This window comes from Protomyctophum parallelum (genome assembly GCF_964188405.1).
Source record: "Protomyctophum parallelum genome assembly, chromosome: 22".
Classification (NCBI taxonomy): domain Eukaryota; kingdom Metazoa; phylum Chordata; class Actinopteri; order Myctophiformes; family Myctophidae; genus Protomyctophum; species Protomyctophum parallelum.
The window spans coordinates 22,434,691-22,447,401 of NC_139714.1; the positions used below are offsets into that span (position 1 = coordinate 22,434,691).

Consider the following 12,711-nt stretch of genomic DNA (forward strand, 5'->3'; position numbering starts at 1 on the left):
AATTGGAACTGGAACACAAAAAGATTAAGCTGATAATTGGCTACTTTCTCCTGATTGGCTGAAATGTTGTCACCTACACGAATTTTCTGTTTATTAAAGAGCTGGAGAGACAGGGAGACCTGTTACTGAATAAACACTATATGATTACTATCAGAATATAGAGATTTAACCGTTTAACAAACAAAAAAACAACTTTTAAAGCATCAGGAAAAAAGGAAAAACAGCAAGTGTACTATGATGACCCCTAATGTAGATTGGAATTCATTTCTAACGCCACTTGTAGTTTCTTGATGGATGCTTTTCAGGCCAGTTTTGAAAGAAACCAGTGATTAAGCTATTGATCACAAGTCTCATCCAAGTCAATAAACGTCCTACAAAATAAAGTGTAGCAGTCAATCATAAGCTAACGTAGTGTTTTTTATTTGTTTGCAGGTAATTGGAACAGGAAGAAATAAGAATGTCAACCAACGAAGATCCCCGAAGTAGAGCCCTGAGTGAGGCGGACAGGCAAATGGTAAGTTACTGACTGTCAGTCTGTCCTCCAGAGACTGTGGGATGCGTTTGTGTCTAATTTAGTAGTACTACTGACTGTGTGTGTTTATGTTAACAGTGTTGTGTATGTACAGTATACATGAAGCTATGTGGGAAATTTACTTTTGAGCTCTCCTGCCAAGCGGGGATTGGTTATTATAATTATTATATTAGATTAGTAGGAGTGTCATGGAACTCTGGATCAAAACAGACAGACGTTTATTATGAGGTCATGGGGGAGAAGTACATGATATACACAGGTTGTCAAGTAGTTATCTGACAAAACTGTAAATCCAAAGCCAGCATGCAGTCCATCTTAGTTCTATGATCTCTTTAGATGGTTGGGACAGAATCAAAAGGACAAAGATGAATAACACCCTCAGGTCAATTCTTGTCACAAGACAGCTTCTTACACATGATAACACATGATACACATGACAACGAAACAGCAGGGCACTCTAGGGCTGGAGGTTATTGTCTCTTTTTGGTGGAAACCTTGTATGTCCAACACTGTTACTTTTCAGAATTCAAATATTCTGTAATGCATTATATGTATATTCTTTGTAAATTAAAATACCTAAATATTGCCATGACCACTTTTTATGCCAATGCTAATATACCTGTAAATCGATATTATCAATATTTTCTCTTGAAATATTCTATAGAGAAAATGGTTGAGTATTGCTTGCGATACAGTTAGACTAACAGTGTTGTGAGTAGGTTGTGTGTGTATATATGTATACAAGTACTTTTATAGACTATTTTGTGTGTGTAGGTCCGACCTACGGTAGAATTTTGTGCTCTGCTCAAACATGCGGGAGCTACTAAAGATATCCTCAGTTTCAGAGAGGTAAGAAAACAATCATTTAATCTCCTTGATTAATGATGGAAATACTCAAGTAAAGTAACCTAAAGTTGTGCAGATGTAGCATAGCTGCTAAACTCCTCTCCTCCCCTCCCCTTTCCAGGTGATGTACTACCTGGGTCAGTATATAATGAAGAAGCAGCTTTATGACCAAACGGACCTGCACATTGTGCACTGTTCCCAGGATGCACTGGGGAAAGTCCTGGGCGTCGAGAGCTTCTCCGTGAAAGAAACAGGGTAACGCACACACACACACACACAGTTATCGGCAGCACGTTTGGATATCTGCGTTTCATGGGTTGTGAACATAAATACTGACCAATAATGTCTCATGACAGGCTGACATCATGATAATGTTCTGATCACAATAAATATTTTTTCAGGCCCCTGTATTCAATGATTACGAAGAACCTGGTGCTTGTCAGAACCCAAGGTAGCTCCTCTCCTCTGCTCTTCTCTTTGTACGTTCTATTTAAAACATTTAATTGAATGTGCATCTTTACATTCTACTAACTCTGTCTGTCTCTCTGTCAGAGCCTTCCAATGCCCCTCAACAACACAGTCACCTTGATAGACCACCTGAAGTCAAAATCCAAGGTAGCTACTAACTCCTCTCCCCCATATTTAAAATATTGAGTTGAATGCACAGCCTTACATTCTTCTGTCTGTCTGTCTGTTAGAGTCTTCTTGTCCTGCCACTCAAGAAAACAGCCACAGTCAGCCAGATAGACCACCTGAGGTGAGACACACACATTTGAGATGTTAGAAAATGTACTGCTGCCCTGAGTACACTTTCAATAAGTGCACTAATTATGACAACATGACATTCGTCTGTCTATCTAGGACTCCGATGCAGACAGTACCCATTCCACTTCGGGCAGCAGGAGGCGAAGGAGGAGTGAGCCAGGTGAGTTTATTGTCAGCAGTATTCATTCAAGTTGTGTTTAAACCGGATACAGTTGAAGTTGGTTCTCATATCACCACTGTCGGGCAGAAACCATGTAGGTCCATATTCCAATGTTTGTGTGTGTTTGTTTTTGTAAATGAATGCCTTACTTCGTCATACTAAAGTGTCACCCAAAAGTAGCAAAAATAGCCGATGCAAGCTCACGTGATGGGTCGTTGAATATTTAACCAATGGAATGTGTTAACAAAAGCTTGTGAGTCACTAAATAGTAACTATATTTGATCCATTGGAACACAGATCCCCCCCCCCCCCCCCCATTTCCTGAAAAGTAAGGTTTCCCACCCGACAGTGACAATATTCAGTCTTCGTGTTGATGTGTTCATCAGGTCCATCTCACCGTGATGATGACAGTGGTGAAGATGAAGACAGTGACAGGAAGAGGAGGAGAGCTGACAGTTACTCCTTGACATTCGACAACAGTATGTCCTGGTGTGTGATCGAGGAGTTGAGACAAGACCGAGTCCGACACAGCAGCCAGTCTTCTGAGGCCCACAGCTGTGTAGTGAGTCACGCGTGCACACACACACACACACACACATGAGGAAATTAAATTAATGTAATAGATTTAGAGCAATTCCTGTGTGTGTGTGTGTGTGTGTGTGTGTGTGTGTGTGTGTGTGTGTAGTCGAACAGGTCAGACAGGTCAGACCACTTCAGTGTGGAGTTTGAGGTCGAGTCCAACGACTCTGATGATGAAGATGACGACGTTGATGAAGACACGTCACTCTCCGATGATGACCAGGTACACACACACACACACACACACACACTACAAGGTAACCACTTTATGAGTGGTTAGGTTAAAGAATAACGGCACTTAATTGTGTTCTGTTGTGTTGTTGTGTTGGTACTGTGTTCAGTGTAGTGTACTGTTACAAACTTGGATTACATTGTTTTCTATTGGCCATGCCACTTACTTACTTTTCTGCAAGGTGTATGAGGTGACCATCTATGAGGAGGACACTGATGAAGACACAGAAATCACGGAAGCAGTAAGTATGCACATACACACACACACACACACACACACACACACACACACACACACACACAGTGCATAATGTTAAACCATAAATGATTAATACAAACATAACACACACATACAGATATGTTTCTTAAAAGTAGATAATTATTTCTGATTAAAGGCAGAGTAAGTGATGTTCTTTGTTAAAACAGAAAGTGTTTTGTTAAACGTTAAAGCTCCATATTGTGATGGTAATTAATCACTGCTATAGTTTTGTTCAGTAAGAGGGGTCTTCTGTCTCAAAAGCTCTAACAGAAAATACATTTTCGGTGGGTTGCCTATTTCAGTCAATCAGGAGAGAGTACCCATTCATCAGCTTTCAATTTTATAGTGTTCAAGTTAAAATAATTTGTGCTTATTCATTTAATCACTTGTTATATCCTTTATCCTGCATGATTTCTCTCCTTCCTGATTGAATAAAATTGTAATCCTGACCCTGAAAAAGCATTTTCTGTTTATTAAAGCGCTGAAGAGATGGGGAGACTCCTGTTACTGAACAAACACTCCATACTAATAACAGAATATTGAGCTATATAACACTAAGTTTAACAAAAGAAAATTACTTACTTTGCCTTAATTGGAGCAGGTCGCTTCTACATGTGGCTCTGTGGGTGTTTGTATGTATGTGTATGCATGAGCACGGCATAAACGGCTGCGACTGACACAAATCTGCAGCTAATTACATTAAGTAAACACACACAGGAGGCACAGTGCATCACACGTTAGAGTTGATCCAAGACCCCGTAAGGACGTGCTGTGATTGGCCAGTAGTCGCTTTGTTTCGTTTGTTTTGCCTAATCTTAATCCTAACCATAACCCGAATAAAACTATGCCTAGCGTTAACCCTTAACCCGAGCAAAACTATGCCTAACCATAACCTAAGATTAGGATTACTAACCTTAACCTGAGTGTCCGGGTGGCCCTTGCCTTTGAGATACAAGGCAAGGGCATGTAGTATGGCTTGGAATTACTGTGAGCGGGCGCAGTACTTAGTTCAGACTAGTCATTGTTCGCTAACCTTAACGCATGTTTGCCAACCTTAATCCGGTCGCCAATCTTAACGCATGTTCGCCAACCATAATCCCGTCATTTTCCGCATGTCGGACTATTGACATGTCGGAAAAGCGTACCCACCCCCTGGGGGCTCATATTATAGGAGTGGTGCTCCGCCTCAGAAATGTATCTCCCAGGGGTCTATCGCATTGTAATGGGGATAGAGTCCTGCGTTCTCAGCTGATGCAGACGATAAGCCTCTGCGACCTACTTGCTTAACCTTAAAACTAACTTTAATCGTAACCTTAACACCAGTAAAATTATAATTTATCCCTTAATCCTAATTTAACCTCAGTAAAACTATGCCTAACATTAATCCTAACCTTAACCTCAGTGAAACTATGCCTAACCTTAATCCTACTTATTTGTAGGAAGGGGACCGTGCCCTTCCTGCATTCAGCCAATCACAAGCGGGTAGGGGTGGTGCTTTGTATAACACTGGTGTCAGAGTAATCTAGTAAGAGTGGCGACACGCTTTCATCTCGCCACAAAGCGGGGTGCTATGGGCTATAGTTCCAAACATTGGAACTATCCCATTGAGATAGAATGAGCACTTCCGCATTCCATTGTTACAATGGGAGTCAACGCTAGTGTCGCCACTCTCCTACTAGATTACTCTGACTGGTGTAGGCTAAAATGTTCCATGAACCACACATCACACGCTCCTCAGACACACTTTGTGTAGTGTACACACACACACACACACGGGGGTGTATGGGAAGATATTATAGCATGTTGGAATGTTTTTTTTTTACATTTATAATATAGGATGTTGTGATTTTATATTATTATAGGTTGTTGGGATCTACATTGATTTTATAGTATGTTAGGATGATTCTACTTTGATATTTTATTGTACGTTTATATTATAGGATGTTGTTATGAATATACATTGATATTATGGGATGTTTTTACATTTATATTATACAATGTTTTTACAATCATATTATAGGATGGTTTGTTTTACTTTGCTAGTATAGGGTGGGTTTACGTTGATAACACAATGTAATCTAGGACACACATCAAAGGCACCGCTGAGTGTGATTTAAATATTTATTACATTATGTTTCTTAGAAATGTAATAAAATATGATACTTAAATATACTGTAAACTAGAAAGAGGCAATTCTGGGAAATTGCAAAGTGTGGTTGCCCACATCGCACCCGTCGAAAATGGAATCGCTTTTGTCTCTGCGTTGATGAAACCACCCTCGACATGTGATTCAAATTTGGGATGGATCGGACATTCCGTGCGTGAATTGTGGCGTTTTTTGTAAAATAGGCCCCTCCCACTAACTTGGGAAGACGATTACGACCGAACTATACAGAAGATCGCTGTTTTAATCGGATAGGTTGGCTGATATAGGCCCCTCCCAGTAATTATACCAGCCAATTACAATGTCAAGTCATCCTTTGTGATCATGCATAAGTCATTCAAAGAGGATTTCCCCCCCCCAAAATCATGTTTTTGCAACAAACGGGTATAGGCCCCTCCCAGTAATTTTGCCAGCCAATTACAATGTCAAGTCACCCTTTGTGATCATGCGTAAGTCATTCAAAGGGGATTTCCCCCCCAAAATCGTGTTTTTGCAACAAACGGGTAATTGTTTTTGCAATTGTAGCGCCCCCTATGGATGGAAATGGAATTGCTTTTGGCTCTGTGTTGATTAGGCCATCCTCAACATGTGATTCAAATTTGGGGAGGATTGGACTTTCCGTTCGTGATTTGTGCAATCTTTTGTAAAATAGGCCCCTCCCACTAACTTTGGAAGCTGATTACGGACGAATGATATGGAATATGGAATTTCTGACTGTGCTGTTTTCATCGGATAGGTCCCGAGATCATGTGTACCGATTTCTGTGAGATTTGGACAAAATCTGTAGGAGGAGGAGCAAAAAGTGTGTTTTGAAGAAAATTCAAAATGGCGGGAAATCTATCTAGACGCAAATGGGCGGGGCCTATATGGGGAGATGCGTCATGACCCAAGGAATCCAGGGAAAAAATATTTTTGATTTTACGACCTACGGTTCAAGAGTTATACCCCAAAAGGTAAAGTTGGCTGTTATAGCGCCACCATGAGGCAGAACGTTATACTTCTAAGGTAATTAATTTTAGTAATTATTATGAATCTCTCCTCCAAGTCTTGTAAGTATAGCCCTTACGGTCTCAGAGGAAAAAATACTTGAAAGTGAGTTTTTGCATTTTCCCATTCATGTCTATGGGGAAATTTAATGCACTAATTAATTCATATCAATTAAACTATCCAACAAATGTCTTATCCCAATACACGCACACGATTCCCGATGTAGCCCGTCGTTTTGACATATGGCTCGAGTGCATGCGACAAAAACTGTGGGAGGTATAATGCGGCAAAATAAAGTTTATCTATAATAAAAAGAACTAGAAAGAGGCAATTCTGGGAAATTGCAAAGTGTGGTTGCCCACATCGCACACGTCGAAAATGGAATCGCTTTCGTCTCTGCGTTGATGAAACCACCCTCGACATGTGATTCAAATTTGGGATGGATCGGACATTCCGTGCGTGAATTGTGGCGTTTTTTGTCAAATAGGCCCCTCCCACTAACTTGGGAAGACGATTACGACCGAACGATACAGAAGATCTAAATTCTGACTGTGCTGTTGAAATCGGATAGGTTGGCTGATATAGGCCCCTCCCAGTAATTATACCAGCCAATTACAATGTCAAGTCATCCTTTGTGATCATGCATAAGTCATTCAAAGAGGATTTCCCCCCCAAAATCATGTTTTTGCAACAAAGGGGTATAGGCCCCTCCCAGTAATTTTGCCAGCCAATTACAATGTCAAGTCACCCTTTGTGATCATGCGTAAGTCATTCAAAGGGGATTTCCCCCCCAAAATAGTGTTTTTGCAACAAACAGGTAATTGTTTTTGCAATTGTAGCGCCCCCTATGGATGGAAATGGAATTGCTTTTGGCTCTGTGTTGATTAGGCCATCCTAAACATGTGATTCAAATTTGGGGAGGATTGGACTTTCCGTTCGTGATTTGTGCAATTTATTGTAAAATAGGCCCCTCCCACTAACTTTGGAAGCTGATTACGGACGAACGATATGGAAAATCGAAATTCTGACTGTGCTGTTTTCATCGGATAGGTCCCGAGATCATGTGTACCGATTTCTGTGAGATTTGGACAAAATCTGTAGGAGGAGGAGCAAAAAGTGTGTTTTGAAGAAAATGCTAATTTGCTGCAAATTCGTTCTAGACGGAAATGGGCGTGGCCTATATGGGGAGATGCGTCATGACCCAAGGAATCCAGGGAAAAAAACATTTTGATTTTACGACCTACGGTTCAAGAGTTATACCCAAAAATGTAAAGTTGGCTGTTATAGCGCCACCATGAGGCCGACCGATATACTTCTAAGGTAATTAATTTTAGTAATTATTATGAATCTCTCCTCCAAGTCTTGTAAGTATAGCCCTTACGGTCTCAGAGGAAAAAATACTTGAAAGTGAGTTTTTGCATTTTCCCATTCATGTCTATGGGGAAATTTAATGCACTAATTAATTCATATCAATTAAACTATCCAACAAATGTCTTATCCCAATACACGCACACGATTCCCGATGTAGCCCGTCGTTTTGACATATGGCTCGAGTGCGTGCGACAAAAACTGTGGGAGGTATAATGCGGCAAAATAAAGTTTATCTATAATAAAAACAACTAGAAAGAGGCAATTCTGGGAAATTGCAAAGTGTGGTTGCCCACATCGCACCCGTCGAAAATGGAATCGCTTTTGTCTCTGCGTTGATGAAACCACCCTCGACATGGGATTCAAATTTGGGATGGATCGGACATTCCGTGCGTGAATTGTGGCGTTTTTTGTAAGATAGGCCCCTCCCACTAACTTGGGAAGACGATTACGACCGAACGATACAGAAGATCTAAATTCTGATTGTGCTGTTTTAATCGGATAGGTCCGGAGATCATGTGTACCGATTTTTGTGAGATTTGGACAAAATCTGTAGGAGGAGGAGCAAAAAGTGTGTTTTGAACAAAATTCAAAATGGCGGGAAATCTATCTAGACGCAAATGGGCGTGGCCTATATGGGGAGATGCGTCATGACCCAAGGAATCCAGGGAATTTTTATTTTTTATTTTACGACCTACGCTTAAAGAGTTATACCCCAAAAGGTAAAGTTGGCTGTTATAGCGCCACCATGAGGCAGAACGTTATACTTCTAAGGTAATTAATTTTAGTAATTATTATGAATCTCTCCTCCAAGTCTTGTAAGTATAGCCCTTACGGTCTCAGAGGAAAAAATACTTGAAAGTGAGTTTTTGCATTTTCCCATTCATGTCTATGGGGAAATTTAATGCACTAATTAATTCATATCAATTAAACTATCCAACAAATGTCTTATCCCAATACACGCACATGATTCCCGATGTAGCCCGTCGTTTTGACATATGGCTCGAGTGCGTGCGACAAAAACTGTGGGAGGTATAATCCGGCAAAATAAAGTTTATCTAGTATAATAAGAAGAAATAAAAGGTCACTAAAGCAATAGTATGGTTGCCCTCAGGGCAACCACACTAACTAGAAAGAGGCAATTCTGGGAAATTGCAAAGTGTGGTTGCCCACATCGCACCCGTCGAAAATGGAATCGCTTTTGTCTCTGCGTTGATGAATCCACCCTCGACATGTGATTCAGATTTGGGATGGATCGGACATTCCGTGCGTGAATTGTGGCGTTTTTTGTAAAATAGGCCCCTCCCACTAACTTGGGAAGACGATTACGACCGAACGATACAGAAGATCTAAATTCTGACTGTGCTGTTTTAATCGGATAGGTTGGCTGATATAGGCCCCTCCCAGTAATTATACCAGCCAATTACAATGTCAAGTCATACTTTGTGATCATGCATAAGTCATTCAAAGAGGATTTCCCCCCCAAAATCATGTTTTTGCAACAACGGGGTATAGGCCCCTCCCAGTAATTTTGCCAGCCAATTACAATGTCAAGTCACCCTTTGTGATCATGCGTAAGTCATTCAAAGGGGATTTCCCCCCCAAAATCGTGTTTTTGCAACAAACGGGTAATTGTTTTTGCAATTGTAGCGCCCCCTATGGATTGAAATGGAATTGCTTTTGGCTCTGTGTTGATTAGGCCATCCTAAACATGTGATTCAAATTTGGGGAGGATTGGACTTTCCGCTCGTGATTTGTGATTTTTTTTGTAAAATAGGCCCCTCCCACTAACTTTGGAAGCTGATTACGGACGAACGATATGGAATATCGAAATTCTGACTGTGCTGTTTTCATCGGATAGGTCCCGAGATCATGTGTACCGATTTCTGTGAGATTTGGACAAAATCTGTAGGAGGAGGAGCAAAAAGTGTGTTTTGAAGAAAATGCTAATTTGCTGCAAATTCGTTCTAGACGGAAATGGGCGTGGCCTATATGGGGAGATGCGTCATGACCCAAGGAATCCAGGGAAAAAAATATTTTGATTTTACGACCTACGGTTCAAGAGTTATACCCAAAAATGTAAAGTTGGCTGTTATAGCGCCACCATGAGGCCGACCGATATACTTCTAAGGTAATTAATTTTAGTAATTATTATGAATCTCTCCTCCAAGTCTTGTAAGTATAGCCCTTACGGTCTCAGAGGAAAGAATACTTGAAAGTGAGTTTTTGCATTTTCCCATTCATGTCTATGGGGAAATTTAATGCACTAATTAATTTATATCAATTAAACTATCCAACAAATGTCTTATCCCAATACACGCACACGATTCCCGATGTAGCCCGTCGTTTTGACATATGGCTCGAGTGCGTGCGACAAAAACTGTGGGAGGTATAATGCGGCAAAATAAAGTTTATCTATAATAAAAAGAACTAGAAAGAGGCAATTCTGGGAAATTGCAAAGTGTGGTTGCCTACATCGCACCCGTCGAAAATGGAATCGCTTTTGGCTCTGCGTTGATTAAGCCACCCTCGACATGTGATTCAGATTTGGGATGGATCGGACATTCCGTGCGTGAATTGTGGCGTGTTTTGTAAAATAGGCCCCTCCCACTAACTTCGGAAGACGATTACGGCCGAACGATACAGAAGATCTAAATTATGACTGTGCTGTTTTAATGGGATAGGTCCGGAGATCATGTGTACCGACTTTTGTGAGATTTGGACAAAATCTGTAGGAGGAGGAGCAAAAAGTGTGTTTTGAACAAAATCCAAAATGGCGGGAAATCTATCTAGACGCAAATGGGCGGGGCATATATGGGGAGATGCGTCATGACCCAAGGAATCCAGGGAAAAAATATTTTTGATTTTACGACCTACGGTTCAAGAGTTATACCCCAAAAGGTAAAGTTGGCTGTTATAGCGCCACCATGAGGCCGACCGATATACTTCTAAGGTAATTAATTTTAGTAATTATTATGAATCTCTCCTCCAAGTCTTGTAAGTATAGCCCTTACGGTCTCAGAGGAAAGAATACTTGAAAGTGAGTTTTTGCATTTTCCCATTCATGTCTATGGGGAAATTTAATGCACTAATTAATTCATATCAATTAAACTATCCAACAAATGTCTTATCCCAATACACGCACACGATTCCCGATGTAGCCCGTCGTTTTGACATATGGCTCGAGTGCGTGCGACAAAAACTGTGGGAGGTATAATCCGGCAAAATAAAGTTTATCTAGTATAATAAGAAGAAATAAAAGGTCACTAAAGCAATAGTATGGTTGCCCTCAGGGCAACCACACTAACTAGAAAGAGGCAATTCTGGGAAATTGCAAAGTGTGGTTGCCCACATCGCACCCGTCGAAAATGGAATCGCTTTTGTCTCTGCGTTGATGAAACCACCCTCGACATGTGATTCAAATTTGGGATGGATCGGACATTCCGTGCGTGAATTGTGGCGTTTTTTGTAAAATAGGCCCCTCCCACTAACTTGGGAAGACGATTACGACCGAACTATACAGAAGATCGCTGTTTTAATCGGATAGGTTGGCTGATATAGGCCCCTCCCAGTAATTATACCAGCCAATTACAATGTCAAGTCATCCTTTGTGATCATGCATAAGTCATTCAAAGAGGATTTCCCCCCCCCAAAATCATGTTTTTGCAACAAACGGGTATAGGCCCCTCCCAGTAATTTTGCCAGCCAATTACAATGTGAAGTCACCCTTTGTGATCATGCGTAAGTCATTCAAAGGGGATTTCCCCCCCAAAATCGTGTTTTTGCAACAAACGGGTAATTGTTTTTGCAATTGTAGCGCCCCCTATGGATGGAAATGGAATTGCTTTTGGCTCTGTGTTGATTAGGCCATCATCAACATGTGATTCAAATTTGGGGAGGATTGGACTTTCCGTTCGTGATTTGTGCAATCTTTTGTAAAATAGGCCCCTCCCACTAACTTTGGAAGCTGATTACGGACGAATGATATGGAATATGGAATTTCTGACTGTGCTGTTTTCATCGGATAGGTCCCGAGATCATGTGTACCGATTTCTGTGAGATTTGGACAAAATCTGTAGGAGGAGGAGCAAAAAGTGTGTTTTGAAGAAAATTCAAAATGGCGGGAAATCTATCTAGACGCAAATGGGCGGGGCCTATATGGGGAGATGCGTCATGACCCAAGGAATCCAGGGAAAAAATATTTTTGATTTTACGACCTACGGTTCAAGAGTTATACCCCAAAAGGTAAAGTTGGCTGTTATAGCGCCACCATGAGGCAGAACGTTATACTTCTAAGGTAATTAATTTTAGTAATTATTATGAATCTCTCCTCCAAGTCTTGTAAGTATAGCCCTTACGGTCTCAGAGGAAAAAATACTTGAAAGTGAGTTTTTGCATTTTCCCATTCATGTCTATGGGGAAATTTAATGCACTAATTAATTCATATCAATTAAACTATCCAACAAATGTCTTATCCCAATACACGCACACGATTCCCGATGTAGCCCGTCGTTTTGACATATGGCTCGAGTGCATGCGACAAAAACTGTGGGAGGTATAATGCGGCAAAATAAAGTTTATCTATAATAAAAAGAACTAGAAAATTCGCAATTTAAAAAAATTGCAGAGTGTGGTTGCCGCAGTGGCTTACATATGCCCCTCCCACTAGTATTGCCAGCCAATTACAATTTCAAGTCACGCCTTAGATCATGCGTAAGTCATTCGGAGGGGCTTTAACCCCCGAAATTCATGTTTTTGCGACAAACGGTTACATTTCTCGCATTTGCGGCGCCCCCTATGGATGAAAATGGAATTGCTTT

The 12,711-nt window shown here is 40.8% G+C and overlaps 1 protein-coding gene across 4 annotated transcripts in view; it reads left to right on the forward strand.

The window, feature by feature from the left end:
- Window positions 1–12,711, forward strand: part of mdm2 (MDM2 proto-oncogene) — a 32,251-nt gene that overhangs the window by 3,076 nt on the left and 16,464 nt on the right. For all 4 annotated transcript variants that reach the window (XM_083757883.1, XM_083757882.1, XM_083757880.1 and 1 more), the window contains exons 2-11: window positions 433–514; window positions 1,307–1,381; window positions 1,500–1,633; window positions 1,780–1,829; window positions 1,931–1,993; window positions 2,077–2,135; window positions 2,240–2,303; window positions 2,690–2,865; window positions 2,989–3,105; window positions 3,296–3,355. In XM_083757883.1, the coding sequence (XP_083614009.1) occupies window positions 458–514; window positions 1,307–1,381; window positions 1,500–1,633; window positions 1,780–1,829; window positions 1,931–1,993; window positions 2,077–2,135; window positions 2,240–2,303; window positions 2,690–2,865; window positions 2,989–3,105; window positions 3,296–3,355 (855 nt within the window). In that variant the 5' untranslated portion in view covers window positions 433–457. The remainder of the gene's footprint in view (window positions 1–432; window positions 515–1,306; window positions 1,382–1,499; window positions 1,634–1,779; window positions 1,830–1,930; window positions 1,994–2,076; window positions 2,136–2,239; window positions 2,304–2,689; window positions 2,866–2,988; window positions 3,106–3,295; window positions 3,356–12,711) is intronic.